At 44.2% G+C, this 25947-nt stretch overlaps 1 protein-coding gene across 1 annotated transcript in view; it reads left to right on the forward strand.

Annotated features, from left to right (window-relative positions):
• Positions 1 to 25947, forward strand: part of LOC122937880 (glutamate decarboxylase 1-like) — a 215543-nt gene that overhangs the window by 111393 nt on the left and 78203 nt on the right. The window contains exon 8 of the mRNA XM_044293041.1: positions 15692 to 15746. Coding sequence (XP_044148976.1) covers positions 15692 to 15746 — 55 coding nt within the window. The remainder of the gene's footprint in view (positions 1 to 15691; positions 15747 to 25947) is intronic.

Here is a 25947-nt window from a genome sequence, read left to right on the forward strand (position 1 = left end):
TCCCAGTTTCAGCCTTCTCTTCAATATCTACAGGTCACTCTGCCTCGGAGGTCCTCCTCCCGCGTGTTGCTTTTATTTGAAGGTGCAAAGAAGGGCTCTGTTGCTTCTTCCCAGACTGTTGCTAGGTGGATTAGACAAGCTATTTACTCAGCATATTCTTCCAAAGGGGTTGTTCAGTCCTCGGTGTTCGGAGCTCACTCTACTAGATTAGTCTCCACTTCATGGCAGAGAGGGCCTCTGCTTCTATAGAGCAGATTTGTAGTGCTGCAACCTGGAGTTCTCCACATACATTTTTCAAACACTATAGACTTCAGCTGCCTTCTAATGAGGGCCTTGCTTTTGGCTGTAAGTCGCTCCAAGATGTTGTCACACCCTAGATTGTTCTCTCCTAATCTCCAGCGGTGCTGTCATAAATGAAGGGGAAAAATTAATTAAATCCACAAAAGATTTTGGTTTATTGACTCATAAATTCTTTTGAATACTTTAAATATATGTAAAGGAAAAATGTATTACACTTACCGGTAACCGGTTTTCTTTGATCCTATGACAGCACCCGGTTAATTCCCTTCCCCTAAATTAATGATATAAAAAATTAATCTAAAAATGTAGAAATTAGATTTATTGAGGTTATGTTCCTTAGTTCTTGAAAAAGCACTGGGGATAGAGGGGGTGAGCCCTCTTTTAAAGCGGTTATGTTTCCTGTCCTGAGGCAGTCTCTTCAGGGGTGCTTTCATAGGCTCAAAGAAAACCAGATTACCGGTAAATGTCTAATTTTTTTATTTTATTTATTTTTCTGGAGTGCAAACAAGTAGTATAACTGGAGCTGACATACACTTCAGATAATCTCCATTGCATGTCTCAAATACATCAGTGCAGGAAACACTTGCTGGCTTGTGCAAGAAGAAAAAAAAGTTTCTGCACGACAAAATAAAATTCAATATTTTATTTTTTATTTTTAAATGCAAGAAACGCTAAAAATGGCATGCTGCAGCAGCACCACCAACTTGTTTCACAAACGTCCTAAATCATGGCATAACAACAGACATTATCAAAACCTGTTAACCCCTTCACACCCAGTGCCGTACATGTATGGCGCTGGGCGGGTGTTTAAAGATGGCGCCATAGCCCCCTGCTTCTCTTGGCAGACACCCGCGGCTCATGTCCGCAACCGTCAGTAATGCTGATCACTGCATTTAAACCATCAGATGCCGTGGTGAATACTGACCACGGTCTCTGAGCACGCTGAAACCGAAAGTGCGCACTTTCGGTTGTGCTCCGGCTCCCCCCGTGTGGCGATTTGGAGGCGCCAGAGCTAGTATGCAGCAGCCCCTGTCTTTGTGAATGACAGGAGGCTGCTGCATAGTATTTCCTATGGAGCCCTTGTCTGTAATAGGGCTCCATAGGAAACAAGCAATTTTCTCATAGACTCTATGCACAGTGCTAGTGCATTGGGGTCTATGAGAATAGCAATCTGATATTATAATTGCCTATGGGAACTATAAAAAAAGTGAAAAAAAAAAAACATAATTCAAATCCACCCCCCCCCCCTTTTTCCCAAAATAAAACAAAAAAATAAAATACACCTCGTGGGTGTTGCGTTGTGCAAAAATGCCCATAGTATAAAAAATATATTCCCCATGTGGCAAACAGGAAAATAGAAAAAAGTGCCTAAATGGCCGATTCGCAGTTTTTGGTTGCTGCATTTAAAAAAAAAAATAATTTTTTTAAAAGTGATCAAAGTAATACACATTCCAGAATGGTATCAATTAAAAGTTCAGATCGCGCTGCAAAAAATGAGCCCCTATACAGCTCCGTACATATAACACAAATTAAAGTACAACTTGTCCCGCAAAAAACAAGCCCTCTCATGGCTATGTGAACAGACAAATAGTTTATGGCTCTGGGAAGGCAGGGAGCGCAAAACAGAAACGCAAAAAAAAGAACCTCCGGGCCTGAAGGGGTTAAACACATGTATCCAATAGGATTAAACTACACTAGGCATCATTTTTGAAGCTGAACTATCCACCTGCAGTGACGGTAACAGAAACCTAGGCATATGAAACAATGGAGATATCACAGGTAAAAAAAAGTCCCACAATTTAATAGCTACAGTGGGATGCGAAAGTTTGGGCTTCATTTCACTTCTCAAATATCACTGTGTGTGTCTCCTATATGATATATTTAACTGACATTTTTTATCGTAACAACCAACGATTTATACAGGAAAATGATGACTATTAACAAGGTTGCCCAAACTTTCGCATCCCACTGTATATAGCTAATTACTTTTAAAGTTTTAAGTCCATTGGGATATCTTATTTCCATCTTTAGTATCCAAAATGCCTCCCATAGCATATTTATTTTAATTCTAGTTCCCCCATCCTGGGGGGGCACTTAACCTGTTCTAGATCACCAGATTTCTTGTTAATTATAAGACTTTTTTTTTTTCTACTAGTACAACCTATATAATACAGAACACACTTAATACAACTATCAATCATGAAAGTGTCTCTGATGCTGGATATTTTTAAATGTATATCTGCACATAGAAACAGAAACATAGTGTGTCGGCAGATGAGAACCATTTGGCCCATCTAGTCTGCCCAATATACTGAATACTATAAATAGGGCCAAGGGCTATCTTATATGAAGGATGACCTTATGCCTATCCCATGCATGCTTAAACTCCTTCACTGTATTTGCAGCTACCACTTCTGCAGGAAGGCTATTCCATGCATTCACTACTCTCTCAGCAAAGGAATACTTCCTGATATTAGTTTTAAATTAGAGGGGCAAAGGTTTAAAAACTGTCCTCTTGTAGCAGTTTTTCTTTTTTAAATATTCTCTCCTCGTTTTTTTACCTTGTCGATTCCCTTTATGTATTTAAAAGTTTCTATCATATCCCCTCTGTCTTATCTTTCTTCCAAGCTATACATGTTAAGGTCCTTTTTAAATATTTCCTGGTAAGTTTTATCCTGCAATCCATGTACTAGTTTAGTAGCTCTTCTCTGAACTCTCTCCAAACTATCAATATCCTTCTGGAGATATGGTCTCCAGAACTGTGCACAATACTCAAAATGAGGTCTCACTAGAGCTCTGTAGAGCGGCATGAGCACCTCCCTCTTTCTACTGGTAATGCCTCTCCCTATACATCCAAGCATTTTGCTAGCATTTCCTGCTGCTCTATGACATTGTCTGCCTATCTTTAAGTCTTCTGAAATAATGACCCCTAAATCCCTTTCCTCAGATACTGCGGTTAGGACCGTATCACTGCTTTTTATATTCTGCAATTGACTATTTAAGCCCCAGGGTGCATTATCTTGCACTTATCAATAATTACATTTTAGTTGCCAACATTTTGACCATGCCTCTAGTTTTCCTAAATCCTTTCCCATTTGGTGCATCCCTCCAGGAACATCAACCATGTTACAAATCTTTGTCATCAGCAAAAAGACACACCTTACCATCGAGGCCTTCTGCAATTTTGCTGATAACGATATTAACCACTTCAGCCCCGCTAGCTGAAACCCCCTTCATGACCAGAGCACTTTTTACACTTCGGCACTACACTCCTTTCACCGTTTATCGCTCTGTCATGCAACTTACCACCCAAATGAATTTCTTCTCCTAATACCTCCTTTTCTTCTCACTAATAGAGCTTTCATTTGGTGGTATTTTATTGCTGCTGACATTTTTACTTTTTTTGTTATTAATCAAAATGTAACGATTTTTTTGCAAAAAAATGACATTTTTTACTTTCAGCTGTAAAATTTTGCAAAAAAAACGACATCCATATATACATTTTTCGCCAAATTTATTGTTCTACATGTCTTTGAGAAAAAAAATTTGGGCAAAAAAAAAAATGGTTTGGGTAAAAGTTATAGCGTTTACAAACTATGGGACAAAAATGTGAATTTCCGCTTTTTGAAACAGCTCTGATTTTCTGAGCACCTGTCATGATTCCTGAGGTTCTACAATGCCCAAACAGTAGAAAAACCCCACAAATGACCCCATTTCGGAAAGTAGACACCCTAAGGTATTCGCTGATGAGCATAGTGAGTTCATAGAACTTTTTATTTTTTGTCACAAGTTAGCAGAAAATGATGACTGATTTTTTTTTTTCTTACAAAGTCTCATATTCCACTAACTTGCGACAAAAAATAAAAAATTACAAGGAACTCACCATGCCCCTCACGGAATACCTTGGGGTGTCTTCTTTCCAAAATGGGGTCACTTGTGGGGTAGTTATACTGCCCTGGCAATTTAGGGGCCCATATGTGTGAGAAGTACTTTGCAATCAAAATCTGTAAAAAATGACCGGTGAAATCTGAAAGGTGCACTTTGGAATATGTGCCCCTTTGCCCACCTTGGCTGCAAAAAAGTGTCACACATCTGGTATCGCCGTACTCAGGAGAAGTTGGGGAATGTGTTTTGGGGTGTCATTTTACATATACCCATGCTGGGTGAGAGAAATATCTTGGCAAAAGACAACTTTTCCAATTTTTTTATACAAAGTTGGCATTTGACCAAGATATTTTTCTCACCCAGCATGGGTATATGTAAAATAACACCCCAAAACACATTCCCCAACTTCTCCTGAGTACGGCGATACCACATGTGTGACACTTTTTTGCAGCCAAGGTGGGCAAAGGGGCACATATTCCAAAGTGCACCTTTCGGATTTCGCAGGCCATTTTTTACACATTTTGATTGCAAGGTACTTCTTACACATTTGGGCCCCTAAATTGCCAGGGCAGTATAACTACGCCACAAGTGACCCCATTTTGGAAAGAAGACACCCCAAGGTATTCCGTGAGGGGCACGGCGAGTTCCTAGAATTTTTTATTTTTTGTCGCAAGTTAGTGGAATATGAGACTTTGTAAGGAAAAAAGAAAAATCATCATTTTCCGCTAACTTGTGACAAAAAATAAAAAATTCTAGGAACTCGCCGTGCCCCTCACGGAATACCTTGGGGTGTCTTCTTTCCAAAATGGGGTCACTTGTGGCGTAGTTATACTGCCCTGGCAATTTAGGGGCCCAAATGTGTAAGAAGTACCTTGCAATCAAAATCTGTAAAAAATGGCCTGTGAAATCCGAAAGGTGCACTTTGGCATATGTGCCCCTTTGCCCACCTTGGCTGCAAAAAAGTGTCACACATCTGGTATCGCCGTACTCAGAAGAAGGTTGGGGAATGTGTTTTGGGGTGTCATTTTACATATAACCATGCTGGGTGAGAGAAATATCTTGGCAAAAGATACTTTTACCATTTTTATTTTTTTTTTTCAAAATCATACGGACGTCTGAATGGAGCCTTACAGGGGGGTGATCAATGACAGGGGGTGATCAGGGAGTGTATATGGGTGATCACCCCCCTGTCATTGATCACCCCCCTGTAAGGCTCCATTCAGACGTCCGCATGTGTTTTGCGGATCCGATCCATGGATTCGTAAAAATCATACGGACGTCTGAATGGAGCCTTACAGGGGGGGTGATCAATGACAGGGGGTGATCAGGGAGTGTATATGGGTGATCACCCGCCTGTCATTGATCACCCCCCTGTAAGGCTCCATTCAGACGTCCGCATGTGTTTTGCGGATCCGATCCATGTATCCGTGGATCCGTAAAAATCATACTGACGTCTGAACGGAGCATGACAGGGGGGTGATCAATGACAGGGGGGTGATCAATGACAGGGGGGTGATCAATGACAGGGGGGTGATCAATGACAGGGGGGTGATCAATGACAGGGGGGTGATCAGGGAGTTTATATGGGGTGATCAGGGGTTCATAAAGGGTTAATAAGTGACGGAGGGGGGTGTAGTGTAGTGTTTGGTGCGACTTTACTGACCTACCTGTGTCCTCTGGTGGTCAATCCTAACAAAAGGGACCACCAGAGGACCAGGTAGGAGGTATATTAGACGCTGTTATCAAAACAGCGTCTAATATACCTGTTAGGGGTTAAAAAATTTGGATATCCAGCCTGCCAGCGAGCGATCGCCGCTGGCAGGCTGGAGATCCACTTGCTTACCTTCCGTTCCTGTGAGCGCGCGCGCCTGTGTGCGCGCGTTCACAGGAAATCCCGGCCCTCGCGAGATGACGCGTATATGCGTGACTCTGCGCAGGGCTGCCGCCTCCGGACCGCACATCTGCGTTAGGCGTTCCGGAGGCGGTTAATTTAGAAAACTCAGATTTAAAAAAATGCAATTTCCTGCTGCATTATGGAGAGCTGTCTATAGATCAGACAGCATCCAAACCTCTGAAGAGTGGAACCTGAAATAAGAGCACAACAATTCCTGCACAGAACCAGGTCTGCCATTTTAAAGAGGGAAATATTATAAACTAACAAATCTTACTTGTTTAGATTGTATCCACCTCCAGATTACCTCCGGAGTATCTCCAATGCACTTATAAAAAGCAGCAAGCTATAATTGCTGCACATTGCTTTTCTTTTAATGTGGATCACTTTTGACTAAGCAAAGTTCTGCCTCCCCTGTTGGAGGCAAACTGGGAAACGGGATATTGGCTAAAGTGTGATCCTTTTGGAAAATGTCGCTGTGGAGTATTTATTTTTGCATTTTAAATCCATCACCAGAAAGGAAGAAATCTTGTGTCCTGCAGTGAATTTTATTAAGGGCATCTCTGATGGCTTTTTCTTTTTATAGCCCTTGTCCTGTAACCTCTGGCTAATAATACAACATTGTGCATCAAATAAAGTACCATTGGTGCATGTCCTTTTTATCTCGGACAAACTTCCCATATGGAATAGCTTCAATGGTGTGGACTGGATGGCAGCTAGTCGCATTAAGGATCACATTAAGATAAATAGTGGATTGAATTTATCTCTCCAAAGGAACCCCCCACAACTCCAGATAGAGAAAAAATAAAAATAAAATAAAATCTGATTTGAAGGAGCAATGGCTGGAAAAATTAAATTGTATATTAATATAATTTAGTTTGGTATGGCTGCCTCACAACCCCCCTGGACAATTAAATGTAATCAATGAAACAAACATGCCAAACCACATCTTTAAAAAAAAAAAAAAAAAAAAAAAAAGTTTCTAAAAGGTGTCAAAATAAAAAGCTACTCCCAATATCAGAAGAATTCTATATTTACCTATTTTGAATCAAGACGATACTCTGGCTTAGACTATTGGTGGAGGATGCAGCTGTGTAGTCAAAAAGGACTACACTTTTTAGCCAATATTTTCGCTCCCAGTTTGCCTCCAACAGGTGAGGCAGAACTTGGCTTGGTCAAAAGGGTTGTGGGTGTGGTTTGTGTAATATTTGCAGATATGTGTTTTTAAAATATCCAGCATTAGGGACACTAATTGATAGTTTTATTAATTGTAACTCATTACTCTTTATTTTTTTTCTCTCAAATGTGATATGTACCATATAGGTTGTACTACTAGAAAACTCAAAACGTATATCTGAACATCGTATATTAACAGGAAATCTAGTACTGCTTCAGGAGCCACAAGGCACTTCATTGATTTCCAAGATGGTTCTAAAAAATATTTTTTGCATGTGTGTTTTTAACAGGTTGCAATGATTTGCATGTTATGCCATTATTAAGGTCATTTGTCTGAAAGCTGTTAGTGCTGCATCGTGCTATTTTTAAAGGGCTTCTGTCACCCCCCCCATTGTGCAATTTTCATTAGCCGACATTAGCTATTTGCTAATGTCAGCTGAGTGCAATCATACGTGTCCTACCTTTTATTGTCTGTGGCTTATTTCTTGTAAAAATCATACTTTTAGCATATGCTAATTTCTTCACTACCAGCAAGTTGGGCTTGTACTTGCTGGTAGCTTCCGTTTTTAGACACACCCCATCTCCTCTCCTCCTCCCGCTGGCCCCATCTGCTGCTGAATTCCCACGCCGTAACGTTCCTCAATTGGCTCAGGCATACTGAGTGAAGGAAGCGCCCTTGCCAGCTCCTTCCTCAGTGCTCCTGCACAGATTAAGTCACACACCCGGATGAGAAGACTGACGATTATCTGTGATGCCGGCAGTCTTCTCTTCCAGGTGTAGTGTGACGTAATCGGCGCAGGCGCATTGAGGAAGGGGCTGGCAAGCGCACGTCCTTTACTCAGTACACCTGCGCCGTCCGAGGAACGTTATGGCGCAGGAATTCAACAGCAGACTGGGCCAGTGGGAGGAGGAGAGTGCTCGCTGGCCCTGTCTATCAAGCGGAAATGGGGTGTGTCTAGAAGCGGCAGATGCGGCGGCTACCAGCAAGTACACGCCCAACTTGCTGGTAGTGAAGAAATTGGCATATGATAAAAGTGTGATTTTTTTTTTTACAAGAAATGAGCCACAGACAAAGGTAGGACATGTATGATTGCACTCAGCTGACATTAGCAAATAGCTAATGTCGGCTAATGAAAATTGCACAATGGTGGGTGGGTGACAGAAGCACTTTTTCCAGTGGTGCCAGAGATTTACGTCTGCAGGCTCAATCAGAAATGTCCTGTGTTAATCCTGAAAGGGAGACTTATGGGAGAAGTCACAGGAGTTATTTTTATTAAATGTTGCTGTAGAAAGCCAAAAGAAAGGACATCAGTTTTTTGCCTTTTTGAAGTAATCTAATCAAACCTAGAAAAAAACAAGACCAGCTAGCCTGATTAGGGCTAAATGTCTTGGCTAATTAAACTTATGATCTATAAACTTGGTCCCACCAACCAGTGCTTTCATTCTTCAGCAGATTTCCTATTAAAAAGACACACAGATGTAACCTATGATTCTGAGGATGCTCTGCTTGATTTGACTTTCTTAATTACAGCTGTAAATGGAGCTAGATCTATGAAAAAACCTTTTAGAGGAAATTCTGAACCCCAAAATGACTCCACCACAAACTCTAATTTCTCCATGTCAAGAAGAGCGTATTTGATCCTTTTTTGACATGAATACGAAGTTCCTCTTAGGACAAGGAAAAATAAATCAAGATTTAATCAGTAGATTGACCCAAATATTCTATGAAGACATAATTCATAAAATCTTGGAAGACAGCCTGGGCAGTGTAGAGCCCAAAAGGCATCAATAGATCTTCATAATGCCCAGTATGATTGTATTAATGTGTTTTTGTATTCAGTCCCTTTCCCTCCAGGATTCTTACCAGATGATAGTTTTTACGAAGATCACGCTTTCAGAAGATGCCTGGCTTTTTGAACTGATCAAATAAGGATCCATTCACATGTCCGTGGAATGGGTCCGCATCCGTTCCACAATATCCAGAACAGGTGTGGACCCATTCATTCTCAATAATGCAGGAATGGAGGCTGAGAGCACACTATGCATTTCCGGAGCGCGCCCCCGAACTTCTGGGCTGCGGCTCCGAGAAAAAAATTGAACATGCCCTATTCTTGTCCGCTGGTAGTTCTATGGGGGTGCCGGCCGGGTGTATTGCGGATCCGCAATGCGCTACGGACGTGTGAATGGACCCCAATTCTGAGATGAAGGGTGGGCAATAGTGTTTGTACAGTGATTTTTGAGTCTTCTTTTAGTTAATACAGGAAGGTCACAATCTTGGTGTCACCGCCAGCTCTGAGAAGATCTGGCAGACGTTCTTCTCTACATGTTGTATGATCTTTGTTTTGGTTTCACTTTCTCATCACTTTTCCTTCTCCCAGCTGTCACCTATTTGCACTGATTGTCTCCCTTTATATTCCCTCCCATACTGCCTCACTTTGCGGTTTATACTTCTTCCTGGACTGTGTTCACTGCTGGAGGCGGCTTCTCCTGATTCCTCAGATAAGTCTGTTTCCTTTATTTGTGTTTCCTTCTTGGCTTGATTGTAGGTGACCCTGACTCCATCCGTATTAAGTGCAGGGAGCCGGTGGTCGTGTCCCCTCATTATTATAGGGTTTTCAGATGTCACATAGTAAAAGGTACAAGGGCATGCAATTGTCTACCATTAAGACCTTTGCATGGGCATAGCAGTCAGGGAGAGCTCTAGGGGTTTTATAGGGCTCACCCGTATGCTCCTTAGTTTGGGATCAAGCCAGTCGGATGTTTATTTACACTTGGCCAAAAAGGAAGTTCAGCAGCAGCCAGGGACCTGGATGGACAATTCTCTTTCAGGCTCTTTGATATACTGCTGCAGCTTCTGGTTCTCTGGAACACATGTGGAGTAAATCCTCCATTTTGGGAATCTTGTGCCTTGCTTGAGGGGAATAATGGCAATCTCTTTACAAAAGCCATCAGTAAAATTATCTAAGTTGGCAGACAGACTTTGAAGATTATTGGTAGCTTTTAGAACTGGGGAATTAAAACCTCCTAAAAGTGAACAATAGGTCATTGAAATACAGAGTGCAAACCAAGGTTATCCAAAAATTATTTGATGGGAGGAAGAGTGAGTGAACAGAAAATTGTCTCACAGTGGATACTTCCTATTGACAACTTAAGACCAGGAGTATAGAATCTTGCCACTCATCCAGATAAAGGGCTGCTACCAAATGAGCAAATGCCTATTGGTTTCTCTTGAGACTCGGGATTAATACTCAATTTCTTGGCCAAATCAACAGGGCAACAACACAATATTTTGTGGAGAAAATTTAAAGTACGCCCAGAAGAATCTCCTCTAACTTGCAGGCTTGAAAGTTTTCTGAATTGAAGATACATTTCTTGGAAAAGTGCCCTTATTAACACCATATAAAGACCTAAGACTTCTTCCATCCTTCTTTGCCTTTAAAGAGCCTCAGAGGACCCAGTTATACAGTACTGGTTCAACCTGTCGCATCCAGTTGAGGTCTCCTGATGTAGCTTCCCTGTCTAACCTTCTCTCCCTGATACAACTGTGAGTATTAATGGATACTGAAATTAGACCATTAAGAGTCGCATGGAGGGAAATTGAACCATGGCGTTCTTTTACCTGGTCAGAGGCCCAAATACTGAATACACAGGGTGGCATTATTCCAAATACTGAAAACGTGAAGCTGATCCACAACTCATGGGCCCCTTGCAGATGAGCGTGTGTCATGCTGTGAGTCCACAGCGCAGCTGTCCGACCTGATCTCGCAGCACTGATGGGGTCTCATTAGCATTATATTGATTTATGATGATATGTAACCCTTAGAGGTCTGGAATGTATTGGATAACACTGGCAGCCTTATGTCGGTTATCCAATACATTCCAGAACTATAAGGGTTACATAACCTCGCAGCATGACAAATGCTCATCTGCAAGGGGCCATATAGTTGCATTAGGGTCATTATAGAGAAAAATACATCCACATTGCCTAAATCTGGATCTACAGGCCTTAGACTAAATGCCCAAGACTGGAAGAGGATTATGTTTTTTGTTTTGTTTTTTGTTCTGACTCTCTATCCAGACCTCAAAGTAAAATACTGTTAACTTTGTTCTCAGTTAAAAAAAATAAAAATAAAATAAGTTTTGATATGTATTCAAGATTCACCAATCTCAGGCTTAGCATCACATCCCTGCATATTTGTGGGTTGTTCCTGACAAATCAGACCAGCAAGGACGTTTTGCATCAAAGAACCCAGTCTATTCACTCAAATTTTGCACAGGATGTGCATCTGACATTTGACTCCTGGTGTGTAATGATTCCTATTGCTTGGAGAACTGCTAAAGCAGTTGCCACTTACAAGTCTGAAGTATGGCTTTTGGTACTTGGATAGCCCCAGGACTTGAGTCCTGCAGAATTACGATTTGTAACCTCTGGATGTTCTAAAAACCAACAATGCAAACAAGTATCCTATCAACAGGCAACAAATTCAGAATAATGGCACTGATGTATGGCAAAGGATAATGAAGATTTAGTCTGTCAATATGGCATACTTCAACATCCTACAGCTGGAGAGTGATTAATATAAGCAAGGAGAATAAAACTAAACAGCAACTGAACTGCTAATTCCATGAAGAATGTAGAAAATCAAAATTCAAACTGCAAACCTAAAGCTGAACCCACACGATACTTCAATTAAAGCAGCAATAAGACCATGGAACCACAAATGCCAAACTGTATTTAAAGACAATGGACCAGGATTCAACACTGAAGAGGCACAAAAAATAGTTATTTAAAGGTGTAACTTTAAAAAATAAAAATCCCAGCAAACACCAGACCAAAAGTTGATAACATGTTTGGACAAGATAACTATTGCAATGAGCAGCATACGGGTATACGCTGACAGCAAATTATGCAATGACTGGGTCTGGTGTAGATGATAGTCTATAGTTTGTTCGTGATGCCAATTGCAGCATGCGCAGGGTACTATCACAGGGCCCTCCCAAGGTATTATAACTCGTGTCCCAGGTTAGGAATGCCAGAGTGGCGTAATGGCCTATAATGTCTCTATAGGTGGTGATAATTGTGTCAACAGTAACTCCTACCTGGGTACGGCTGGACTCCTGGCTCACTTGCAATAAATTGAGTGTAGTGATAGTAGGAGTAATAGAGGAATTTTACAGCAGAAATGATGTAGAGATCTTTAGATGACGTTCAAACTTTTCTTTACTGATGATAACTTGAATCCAAACAGAATACAACTTTGGTCTTTGGTACCAGCAGGTTTTAGCAATCATTGGCAGACATAAATCTTCTGCACTATAAATCTGGAGCTTGCATAATAAGATATCTGCTTAGTAGCTTTGTAACTGTGGCAGTAATATATCTTCTGCGCTGCTTTATCGTCTACTGTATGGGGACTGACTAGCTGAGGAGGAATATGGCTTCTCCTAGGTCTCTGGACTTTACTCAGACTCTCAGGGAATGGTTTCGTCCTGGAACTCTGGAGGTAAGAGTAACCTGAGAAAGGGGATAAAACAATGTGAACTGGGGCATAAAACGGTAGTTGATGGTGGGGGGTAATCCTCACAAGAGTGGCCATACAGCTGAGGCTGTAACGTGTGTAAACCGGAAACGACAAAACTGGCCAACAGTCTCTTCACTTTTAGGACCAGTCCACACTGTGGCTCCCAATAATTTTTTTCTTTTTGAATGAGAAGGGCATTAAGAGAAGGACTTCCAGGTCCTCCTCGCTGCTGGAGTTACTGAACCTCCATAAGGGGGCACTCTTGCCTTTGGTAACTCGGCTTTGCGGCTGTAGTGGTGCGCCACTGCCCTCTAGTGGTGTGTTTTTTTGGTAATTGCTGCACAGTCAGCCTAGTGAATGCAGCTGTAAACCGGGGTTCCCAGCCAGTCCAGAGGTGGACAAAACCTCCGGCTAAAGGGGTTCTGGCTGGAAAACTGGGGGTGCCTGGGGCAGTTTCCAGGGCAAAATGTAGTGTTGCACCCTGGGGTTAAAGGTCAGGATTGAATTGTTGGTCTGACCCACCTGTTTGTGTGTGTGTGTGTGTGTGTGTGGGGGGGGGGGGGGCAAGTTAGGAATGAGGGGCTCTGGTTCTGGCTGGGCTTGCTCTTAATTGGCCATCTGGGGTCTCTTGAAGATGTCTAACCCTTCCTGCGGAGCCTGGGTCCTCCTGCCAGGTCTCTGGAGTTAAGGCAGGGAATAATGGCATGGCGAGTAGTCACTCCTGTGGCAAAGGGGCCTTGGAGGGACCGCATAGGGGTGTACTCCACTTGGTCACCCACATACAGGCTGTGTCGGGTCTGTGGCAAGTAGGGGTGCTTAACGGAGTGGCGGCCCACAAATATTTCAGCTCCAGAGTAGTTGTCCTGGAGGAAGCCCACTCCTCACTGTGTACGGAAAACCAGAGGACTGTCCCTGTCCGTCTGGCGAGCTTGGGGTCGTCAGGCTGGGTGTCACCTAGGACCTGCTTGAACACTCATCTACTGTGGTCTTATATTCCCATGGGGTCTGGGCGTGACTGGTGATCTCCAGTGGGACTTCTGGGTTAAGGTGGCCTGGCTTGGGGCTGTCTCTTCTGGGAGACCTGAGTGGGAGCTCTGGCCGCCTCTGCCGCGCCAGCTGTCTGGGCCTAGTGGCAGTGTCGGGACCCACCGAGTGGACTTTACTCACAGACTCTTTCTTCTTATCCAGCTGAGGCTGCAAGTTCTCAGGCTGGGGATTTGATCAATGTCTCAGCTGAGACAAGATCCTGGCTTTCTTCCCTATGCAAGGAGACTCCTTACACACACCCTACCCCTAGCAGGAGGTGGGCTACACTGAACCTAACTTCATTCTCCACTCAAGGTGCAGGATGTGGGAACAGCCTACACCTCCACAGAAGGGGAGCTAAGCTGGAATGATCTATTTCAGCCTAGATAAACAAAACTGTAAGTAGCTCCTTACAAACGCATTGCTGTCACCTGCTGGTCAACCTGTAAAATTACAAGGACATTTACATTTTAACATGGTTTTAAATGCACAGTTGTGAAGACATGAGCAAAATCATATCGGATGACGAGGTAAAGGCTCCTAAGAGATAGTAGCGGGGTAGAGTCGTGTCGTAATACAACTCTGGGGTGTTACACTATTGCTCTTAATACTGAAACCATATTTGGCATGCAACAGGTTACAAATAAGGTATCGCTTCTCAAGTAATCTCCTCACAGGGAGGATTAGAATGGAGGATAACTCATATTTTAAATCTGGGGACTAATGATGCCAGATCCCCTACTGATAAGTGGAGAGGAGATCTAGCAGTCTTTCCCTTCCTTTCCCCTTGTGCTGATTACTGAACATGCATAGAAAACTCCTCTTGTAGAAGTTAAATGGAGAATAATGTCCTCTGGTCCATTGGCTGTTGTAAAGCGTATTCCTGAATGCTGTTGGCACAGTATGATGGCTGTTCCCATAATCATGTACAAAGAATATTTATTTATAGTTAGAAAATGACAGATTGGTAAGTGTTATGTTCACTTTAAATATGGACAGAAAATTAATACATTAGTAATAAGAATTGCAATATAGACTGTTTGGTTATGTTGTACATTTCTATGCAATGAACAGAGCTATTTAGTTCTGGCACCAGAGCTACTCTCAAACAGCAGATATTTACTGCATCAGACCACCACTGGTCAGAAATGAAAGGGAATCTCAGTTTTCTGCTTCCCTCACTTCTAAATCCTTACAGCTCTAGTGCATGCCAATGAGTCCCTATATTGATGAGCTCATGGCTCATATGAATCGGTAGCAGATGGGCAGGGAAAGCCATGATCTCATGAATATGGGGACTCACTGGCATGTGCTGGAACTGTTCAATACAAGATTTTGGCAGAATGGCTGGTTAATTAAAGAAAGTGACCCAGCATTTTGCCAAGCCTGAGTTCACATCAGTCGTCAGCCTTTCCATTCTCCTGCTCAGTTATAAGAGCAGGAGAATGGAAAGTACGGGTTCGGCACATAACTGAGCCGAACGTAGCCTATGGGCCCCATAGACTTCCGCTCAGAGGAAGATTTTTGAAGTGGAGACGACTGAATGCTTATGTGAACTCTGCCTAAGGAAACTCTCCAATAGTTTGGTGCCTTTTAGTTGGGACACCATAAAACTGGTGACAAATTAACTTTAAAAGTATATATTTAGGATAGGCCAATATAAAATTTGAACTACCTCTCTTAATGGTTCAACGTGGCACCATCTGAGCTATTCTTTTGGGCATGGAGTGCCTATTTACACAATAGAACATTGACCACCATTCAGCCTAATTTCAGAAAGGGATTTGTCTGCATTACACAACTCCCTTTTTTCCAAGAGAACGCTTTTGCAACTATTTTGGTGGTTCTTGGTATAAGTTGGAGTGTTTGATCCTAACTCTTGTCTTGTCAGGGGCAAAATGATTCCATCAGATCTGGAAGAAAAGATAATGGATCAAAAGGAAAAAGTGAGTACACCTAAGAAACCCTCAAACCCAGTGGACCCTTGGCACAACTTATCTTCTGTGTACATGACTTGAAAGGTTTCATACTTGTATCTTCTGTTCTGATACATGGTTTAAGGATTAAGCATGGGGTAAAAAAAACATGCCTGGATGAACACTGTACAATAAAAACAGAGCTTGTGGAGTAGCCATTTATGTGAAGGATAGTTTTATATTTTCACTAATTCAGGAGACTCAACTAGAACCTCTTCAACTTTGCATGCAAACTAATAGCCCCTTTACATAGACTGATAGAGCAGACTAATGTCGGGAAGGAATAGTTTCTTCATGATAATTACTTACTCATCAGTAGTGGAGACCACTGCATTTACATGCAGCAATCTTCTCCACAGTGTTGGGAGGAGCCATCATTAATGCCATTTTCATCCCCATATAGAATCATTTTGTCAGCATCAAAGTGCTGTTTACACAACACAAGCTGCTGATTAAGGCTACTTTCACACCTGCGTTCGTTCTGAACGGATCCGCTCATATTAATGCAGATGGTGGCTCCGTTCAGAACGGATCCGTCTGCATTATAACTTAGAAAAATTTTCTAAGTGTGAAAGTAGCCTGAGCGGATCCGTTCAGACTTTACATTGAAAGTCAATGGGGGACGGATCCGCTTGAAGATTGAGCCATATGGTGTCATCTTCAAGCGGATCCGTCCCCATTGACTTACATTGTAAGTCGGAACGGATCCGCTCGCCTCCGCACGGCCAGGCGGACACCCGAACGCTGCTTGCAGTGTTCAGGTGTCCGCTCACTGAGCGGAGCGGATGGCTGAGCGCTGGCAGGCGGATGCATTCTCAGCGGATCCGCCTCCACTGAGAATGCATTAGGGCCAGACGGCTGCGTTCAGGGCCGCTCGTGAGCCCCTTCAAACGGAGCTCACGAGCGGACACCTGAACGCAGGTGTGAAAGGAGCCTTAGGTGTCTGCACAAACAATACTTTTACCCAATGAATGAGTGTTTTGGTCATTCATCAGGTAATCAGCAGCACCTTTAGCAGAATCTTAGAAACGCTTGTTTTAAAAAAAATCTACCTTAACATTGGGCAATGTAGAGGGAACCTGTTATCAACTTTATGCTGACCATACTGAGGGCAGTATAAAGTAGTGACAGAAATGCAGACTTCAGCGGTGTGTCACAAATCAACAACTAAAAGTGGTGGCCAAGAACCAACATCATAATCATTGCAGCACAGGCCTTGAGAAGAGTCAAATCTACCTGAGAAGAGTCATGGTTATTTATGAATTCCTGCTCTCCCTGTCCACCTGCTGATTGACAATCTTCTACCTATTTTTTTTTTTTTTTACCTTTCTCTCTCTCTATCTCAAGGAGAAAACTGCCAATCATCAGCAGATGGGTGGGAGAGTGTCACCGCCAGTTCTGTGATAAGTTCTGGCAGACGTTCTTCTCTACTTCTTGTATGACATTTTGGTTTCACTTTCTCATCTCCTTTCCTTCTCCCAGGTGTCGCCTATTTAGACTAATTGTCTCTCTTTTATATTCCCTCCCATACTGCCTCACTTTGCGTTTTTTTACTACTTCCTGGATGAGGTGTTCACTGCTGGAGGCTGCTGCTGCTGTTTGCTCTGCTCAGATAAGTCCTTGCCTTTATTTGTGTTTCCTTGCTGGCTTGATTCTAGGTGACCCTGACTCCGTTCGTATTAAGTGCAGGGAGCCGGTGGTCGTGTCCCCTCACTATTATAGGGTTTTCAGGTGTCACAGTCTTAGGTACGTGGGCATGCAATCGTCCATCATTGAGATGCTTGCATGGGCATAGCAGTCAGGGAGAGCTCTGTGTTTTTATAGGGCTCACCCATATGCTCCTTAGTTTGGGATCAAGCCAGTCGGATGTTTATCCATAACTTCCAGCTATCTGCAACATCATCCGTAACGGAGAGCAGGAGATTATGAATAACCATGATTCTTCTCCAGTAGATTTGACCCTTTTCAAGGTCTGTGCTGCAATGATTGATGCTGGTTCTCAGCAAACACTTACTTTTAGCTAATGTGTGACACACTGCTGAAATCAGCATTTCTGTCACTTTATACTGCCCTCAGTACGGTCAGCATAAAGTTGCTGACCGGTTCCCTTTTTAACGAGTGAGAAGTTATTAGAATTTGTTATAAATGGACCTCCATGTTATAGAAAGGATTGTGATAAATTTCTTAAATGGCGAAAAGGGAGATTTTCTACTGTAGTTATGGGTGAATTCAACATGCCTGATGTGGAGTGGAATATCACTAGTGCTCATGCATACCAAATGGGCTGCCCCCCAGGGGCGACCGAGTTCCATTGTTTAGGAATGCTGAGTGGTGATGGTGCTTGATAGTTTTGTGTCACAATGCTCTTACCTGGATACTTGTCGCTACTAGAATTGTCACGATACCAAAACTTTGATTCAATTTGGATACCATAAAGTATTGCGATACTCTATACCATTCGATACCACATTAAAAAAAAAAGCCCACACTGCGGAGCCATGTGCCAGCATCCTGGAAGCACCTGCTTCTCCGTCTCTCCCTCTGAACTCCCCCCCCCCCCCCCCCCCCCTTCCTCTCTTGTGGGCACCCATCGATAAATCATCAGATTAATCACCTTCGCCACCACTGACATTAGAGATCTCTGAGTAGGCAGCAACAGCGGGGACCACCCTCCTTGGGCTGATCTGAGTAATGTCATCAGACTGCTGGCTGGCGACTGCTGATGCCTCCACTTCCTGATCCGATGCCAAGAATGGCTGTGCATTGGTAAGGTCTTGGAATGTATTGGAAAATAATTCCTCTGACTTGAGCGAAGAGGATATGGTGGTGGTGGTGTCTTTGGGGGTGGACACAACAGAGTGAAGAGGGTACAGATAGAGAGGATGAGAAGGGTGCGGAAGGTTAAGGGAGCCACTCAACCAAGTCTGGTGCGTCCTTTGATGTAATTGCATGCACCTTCTGCAACTTCCCACTTGGGCTCTGACCTGGAGCACCTGCCCGACCCCTACCACCCCTGCGGAATTCCTTTTGCCTGTCATTTTCAAAATGACCCTGTGAAGAGCAGTAGAGTTGAGCGAACCCGAACAGTAAAGTTAGTGTTCGTACCGAACATTTACATAAAAGTTTGGGTTCGGTGTTCGGCGCTTTCTTGGCGCTTTTTGGAAGGCTGCACAGCAGCCAACCAACAAGCGTCATACTACTTGCCCCAAAAGGCCATGACAGCCATGCCTACTATTGGCATGGCTGTGATTGGCCAACTAGAGCATGTGACCCAGCCTCTATTTAAGCTGGAGTTATGTAGCACCTCCCGTCACTCTGCTCAGATTAGTGTAGGGAGAGGCTGCAGCTGCTGTGAGGGAGAGATCAGGGAGAAATCTTATGAAGCACTGCTTTTTTACTCGGCGATTTACAGCAAATGTTTTTTTTTTTTTTTTTTTTTTTTTTTAAGCCTGCCCTGAGCCAACTACTGCTGCAAACAAACTTTTTTTGCTTCAGTTTGTCAATATCAATATTTAATCGGCAGCCATTTTATGGACCGATAGTGCACCAGCACAGGATATCTGCATGTCTGCAAGTCCAGAAAGACAGCTGTTTGCTTACTGGGGTGAAAAAACCCTCTGATATACTGCACATCTGGGATTAGACATGCATAAGTGACTTTGAAATTTAGGCCACAAATATGGCTTTCTCATACTGGGGCATACTGTGGTGAAAAAAACCATCTGTTTAATATAGTGCACATCTGCGATAAGACTTGCATAAGTGAGTGTCACATTTAGGCCACAAATACAGCTTTTTGGTTACTGGGGTGAAAAAACCTCTGATATACTGCACATCTGGGATTAGACGTGCATAAGTTACTGTGAAATTTAGGCCACAAATACGGCTGTCATATAGAGTTAAAAAAATTTTTGAAAGATTGAGTGCAATACCCTACATCAGGGTTTTTATTGGCGGTTAATTATTTTTAACATACTTAACCACTTTTGACTTTGCTTTTTATACGCTAACTATGAGGCAAACATCTGAGGGTCGTGGTGGTGGTGTTGGTGGAGCCTCTGGTGCAGGGAGAGGACGTGGCCATTTTGCCACAGCTACACGTCCTACTGAGCCTACTACCACAGATCCCAGTAGCTGCCAGAATCTACAGCGATATTTGGTCGGGCCTAATGCCGTTCTAAGGATGGTAAGGCCTAAAGCAAGTACAGGCACTAGTCAATTGGGTGGCCAACAGTGGGTCCAGCATGTTAACATTATCTCCTACCCAGTCTTCTGCAGAAAGTGCACAGAAGGTGCCTGAAACCCATGCCCATCAGTCTCACATCACCCCCGTGCATATTGGGGAACCTGTCTGAGCCTCAAGTCATGCAGCAGTCTCTTATGCTGTTTGAAGACTCTGCTGGCAGGGTTTCCCAAGGGCATCCACCTAGCCCTTCCCCAGGGGTGGAAGACATAGAATGCACTGACGCACAACCACTTATGTTTCCTGATGAGGACATGGGAATACCACCTCAGCACGTCTCTGACGAAACACAGGTGCCAACTGCTGCGTCTTTCTGCAGTGTGCAGACCGAAAAAGAGATCAGGGAGGAAGACTGGGTGGAAGACTATGCAGGGGACAATGAGGTCCTAGACCCCACATGGAATGAAGATCATGCCACAGACTTTCAGAGTTCGGAGGAAGAGGCAGTGGTGAGTCTGAGCCAACAGCATAGCAAAAGCAGGAGCAGGGTGCAAAAGCAGAGCAGCAGTTGCCAAAACGGTTTGTCTGCTACTGGCCACCGTCACCAGGGACCGAGCACACCAAAGGCAGCTTCAAGGAGTTCCCTTGCTATGGCACTTCTTCACACAATGTGCTGACAAGACCCGAGTGGTTTGCACACTGCATCAGAGCCTGAAGCGAGGCATTACGTTCTGAACCTTAGCACAACCTGCATGACCAGGCATCTACAGTCGTGGCCAAAAGTTTTGAGAATTGCATAAATATTGGAAATTGGAAAAGTTGCTGCTTAAGTTTGTATAATAGAAATTTGCATATACTCCAGAATGTTATGAAGAGTGATCAGATGAATTGCATAGTCCTTCTTTGCCATGAAAATTAACTTAATCCCCAAAAAAACTTTCCACTGCATTTCATTGCTGTCATTAAAGGACCTGTTGAGATCATTTCAGTAATCGTCTTGTTAACTCAGGTGAGAATGTTGACGAGCACAAGGCTGGAGATCATTATGTCAGGCTGATTGGGTTAAAATGGCAGACTTGACCTGTTAAAAGGAGGGTGATGCTTGAAATCATTGTTCTTCCATTGTTAACCATGGTGACCTGCAAATAAACGCGTGCAGCCAACATTGCATTGCATAAAAATGACTTCACAGGCAAGGATATTGTGGCTACTAAGATTGCACCTCAATCAACAATTTATAGGCTCATCAAGAACTTCAAGGAAAGAGGTTCAATTCTTGTTAAGAAGGCTTCAGGGCGTCCAAGAAAGTCCAGCAAGCGCCAGGATCATGCCCTAAGGAGGATTCAGCTGCGGGATTGGAGTGCCACCAGTGCAGAGCTTGCTCAGGAATGGCAGCAGGCAGGTGTGAGCGCAGTGAGACTTTTGGAAGATGTGCCATCACAATTCTGTTTTCCAATATATTACATTCTCGCGGTTTTTAGGTGTACCGGTGATTGAGCACCTCTATCCATATTGTCGACTGGTGAGCCTCAGTAACACTTCTAATTACTTTTGGAAGATGGCCTGGTGTCAAGAAGGGCAGCATCAGGGACAGATTGATCTTCTGCAGAAAATATGGTGAATGGACTGCTGAGGACTGGGGCAAAGTCATATTCTCCTATGAAGCCTCTTTCCGATTGTTTGGGGCATCAGGAAAAAGGCTTGTCCGGAGAAGAAAAGGTGAGCGCTGCCATCAGTCCTGTGTCATGCCAACAGTAAAGCATCCTGAGACCATTCATGTGTGGGGTTGCTTCTCATCCAAGGGAGTGGGCTCGCTCACAATTTTGCCCAAAAACACAGCCATAATTAAAGAATGGTACCAAAACGCCATCCAACAGCAACTTGTTCCAACAACAGTTTGGTGAAGAACAATGCATTTCCAGCACGATGGAGCACTGTGCCATAAGGCAAAAGTTATAACTAAGTGGCTCGGGGACCAAAACGTTGACATTTTGGGTCCATGGCCTAGAAACTCCCCAGATCTTAATCCCATTGAGAACTTGTGGTCAATCCTCAAGAGTCGGGTGGACAAACAAAAACCCACTAATTCTGACAAACTCCAAGAAGTGATTAAGAAAGAATGGGTTGCTATCAGTCAGGAATTGGCCCAGAAGTTGATTGAGAGCATGCCCAGTCGAATTGCAGAGGTCCTTAAAAAGAAGGGCCAACACTGCACTGACTCTTTGCATAAATGTCATGTAATTGTCGATAAAAGCCTTTGAAATGTATGAAGTGCGTGTAATTACATTTCACTACATCACAGAAACAACTGAAACAAATATCTAAAAGCAGTTTAGCAGCAAACTTTGTGAAAACGAATATTTGTGTCATTCTCAAAACTTTTGGCCACGACTGTACATGCAAGACATGGGCTGCAGTGGAGTAAGCACCGTCAAAACCAAGAAAGGGCTCAGGCCCCTCCTGCTCCCTCTTCTGCTGCTGCCTCTTCCTCCACCCAGCAAACAGTGGATGTGCCACCAACAACACCACCTCCGCCACCAAGCATCTCCACCATGTCACACGTAAGCATTCAGCTCTCCATCTCACAAACCTTTGCTAGAAAGCATAAATTCCCACCTAGTCACCCTCTATCCCTGGCCCTGAATGCCAGCATTTCTAAACTACTGGCCTTTGAAATGCTGTCATTCAGGCTGGTGGAGACTGACAGCTTCAAACCGCTGATGACGCTTGCTGTCCCACAGTACGTCGTTCCCAGCCGCCACTACTTCTCCAACAGAGCAGTGCCCTCCCTGCACAACCAAGTATAGGATAAAATCAAGTGTGCACTGCGCAACGCCATCTATAGGAAGGTCCACCTAACCACAGATACGTGGACCAGTAAGCAAGGCCAGGGACGCTATATCTCCCTAACTGCACACTGGGTAAATGTATTGGCGGCTGGCCCCCAGGCGGAGAGCAGTTTGGCGCACGTCCTTCTGTAGCCAAGGATCGCAGGGAATCCTCCTCCTCCGGCAGGGGTGAACGTCAGCAGGCCGTTCTGAAACTGATGTCCACACCACGCAGGAGTTTTGGCGGGGTATAGAGCAACAGACCGAAGAGTGGTTGCTGCCAGTGAGCCTCAAGCCCAGCTTGGTGGTGTGCGATGATGGGCGAAATCTCGTTGCAGCTCTGGGACTAGCCGGTTTGACGCACATCCCTTGCCTGGCGCATGTGCTGAATTTGGGGGTACAGAAATTCATTCACAACTACCCCGACATGTCAGAGCTGCTGCGTAAAGTGTGGGCAGTCTGTGACCACTTCTGGCGTTCTCATCCTGCCACCGCTCGGCTGTCTGCTCTACAGCGTAACTTCGGCCTTCCCGCTCACCGCCTCATATGCGACGTGCCCACCAGGTGGAACTCCACCTTGCACATGTGTGCCCTGTAGCACGGTTTCGGGTACTCCACCAACATGGTCAGTGGCAATGACACCATTATCAGCGTTACAATACCACTTCTATGTCTCCTTGAGAAAACAGTTAGGGTGATGATGGAAGAGGATGTGGCCCAGGACAAGGAGGAGGAAGAGGGATCATCTAACACTTTCAGGCCAGTCTTTTAGAAGTGGCTCAGAGAGAGTATTTTTGCAATAGCAGAGGCCAGGTACAAATTTTGCCAGCCAGGGCCCACTACTGCAGGATGAGGAGGTTGGGGGTTAAGAATGTTCACAGCGGGGTGGCATCCAACGCAGCTCGGGCCCATCACTGGTGCGTGGCTGGGGGGATACGGAGGACGCAGACAATACGCCTCCCACAGAGGACAGCTTGTCCTTACCTCTGGGCAGCCTGGCACACATGAGTGACTACATGCTGCAGTGCCTGTGCAATGACTGCAGAGTTGCCCACATTTTAACATGTGCCGACTACTGGGTGGCCACCCTGCTGGATCCCTGTTACAAAGACAATGTGCCGTCCTTAATTCCCTCTCTGGAGCGTGATTGGAAGATGCGCAACTACAAGCGCACGCTGGTAGACGCTCTTCTGAGAGCGTTCCCGACAGATGCTGGGGGACAAGTGGAAGCACAAGGCAAAGGCAGGGGGGGGAGGAAGAGGTTGCCAACGCAGCTGTGTCAGCGCCAGCACCTCAGAAGGCAGGGTTAGCATGGCCGACATGTGGAAAAGCTTTGTCACCTCGCCGCAACAACCGGCCCCAACTGCTGATATGGTGCGTGTAAAAATGCTAAATTACACACATCTGTGTTGGCTACCAATTCCTTTTTCGCCGCCGCTTCCACCTAGACCGCCACGTGAGCCTACACGGCCACATCACCTATTCAGTCTCCTCAACCTCTTCCTAATTCCTAATTTTTATTTTTTTTAAGGTCTGTTTTTTTTATTCATTTCCCTATCCAGATTTGTTTGCAGAGCATTTGCAATGCCTTTTGCAGCCCTCTAGCTCTTTCCATGACATTTTTTACAGCCATTTTAGTGCTCAAAAGTTTGGGTCCCCATTGACTTCAATGGGGTTTGGGGTCAAGTTCGGGCCCCCCAACCCGAATTTATTTTATTTTTTTGCCGAACTTGAACATCCAGGTGTCCGCTCAACTCTAAAGAGCAGTATTTGTGGAAGAAGGTATATCGCACCCCTGCCTCAGCTTTTTTGGGGGGCGACTGGTAAATCACACTGGTAGAAATGATTTCTTCAAATAGTGTTTTTCCCTATGTGTAGATGCAGTGAATTTGTTTTCACCCTGGGTGCCTGGTGCTGGAGGAATCTCTTATGTTAAACCTAGTTTCCAATTAATCTCTTCTTGTGATTGCTCTTAGGGCAGAGAAACCTTCATTGCCAAGGCAACAGGAGCTGAATCAGGCCGCAAAAAAATGTGCTATTTTCCGGAAATCCTTTGTCCCTAAGGGCAAGAAATCCTTATGTACAAAGTGTACAGAAAAGATTGTGTCCGAAGAATCCCCATCTATTTTGGATTCTATGCCGCCTTCATTTCCACAGCCTCTACTTCTCATAGATCTCTTAGCTCCCTGTCATATGGGCTGGCGTTAGATGAATGAGAGATTACCTCCAGTAACAATTCTGACTCCTCAGAAGAGAAGCTGGGCAGACCATTATTTCTCCCAGAAGACACCCAGGGTCTCTTGAAAACTATAAGGGCCACTATGAACCTGGAAGATACCAAAGAAAGCGTATCCTTTTAAGACCAGATGTTCCAGGGTCTGGGGGAGAGGAAAAGACGGGTGTTTCCAATCCACAATAATATAAAATCACTCATATCCAGAGTGGAAGGATCCTGAAAAAGTACGCCTATTTTAAGGTTCTTCTAAAAGAAAATACCCGTTTGCAGAGTCTAATTCTGGATTCTGGGACAAGACCCCCCCAAAAATGGATGCACCGGTGGCTCGGATTTCAAAGAAGTCATCGGTCGCGTTTGAAGACATAGGTCTACTCCGGGACCCGATGGATAAAAAATGAGCCTGCTGAAAAGAGCCTGGGAGACTAATACAGCCATGTTCAGGCCTAGTATTTCAGCTACTTGTACTGCAGGATCCTTATCTGTGTGGTTATCTCAACTAGAAGGTCATTTGGCAGCAGGTACTCCAAGAGAAGAGATCCTGGCATCCCCGTCAGTCCTTAAGCTTTAAGTTTTTTTAGTGGATGCCTCAGCAGACTTGGTGAAGCTTTCTGCAAGATCAGTAGCCATATCGAACGCCACCTGCAGAGCCGTGTGGCTCCGATCCTGGAGATACAGGTTCGAAGAACCGCCTTTGGTCGATCCCTTGCGAGGGGGATAGACATTTTGGCTAAGTCTTGGACGACATATTAGAAAATGCGTCCGATAGGAAAAAAGGTTTCCCATCGGAGCTGAAATATTTTCACCAAAGATGGCCCTTTCGTTCCTAAAACAGGTCCAGAGGGCCCAGAGAAGGAAAGAATTCTCGGGAAGATGGCAGGCTTCGAAAGGTAGAGGCAAAGGTTTCCTTTTCAATCCAGATAAGTC

This window comes from Bufo gargarizans, chromosome 5 (assembly GCF_014858855.1).
Source record: "Bufo gargarizans isolate SCDJY-AF-19 chromosome 5, ASM1485885v1, whole genome shotgun sequence".
NCBI classification, from domain to species: Eukaryota; Metazoa; Chordata; class Amphibia; order Anura; family Bufonidae; genus Bufo; species Bufo gargarizans.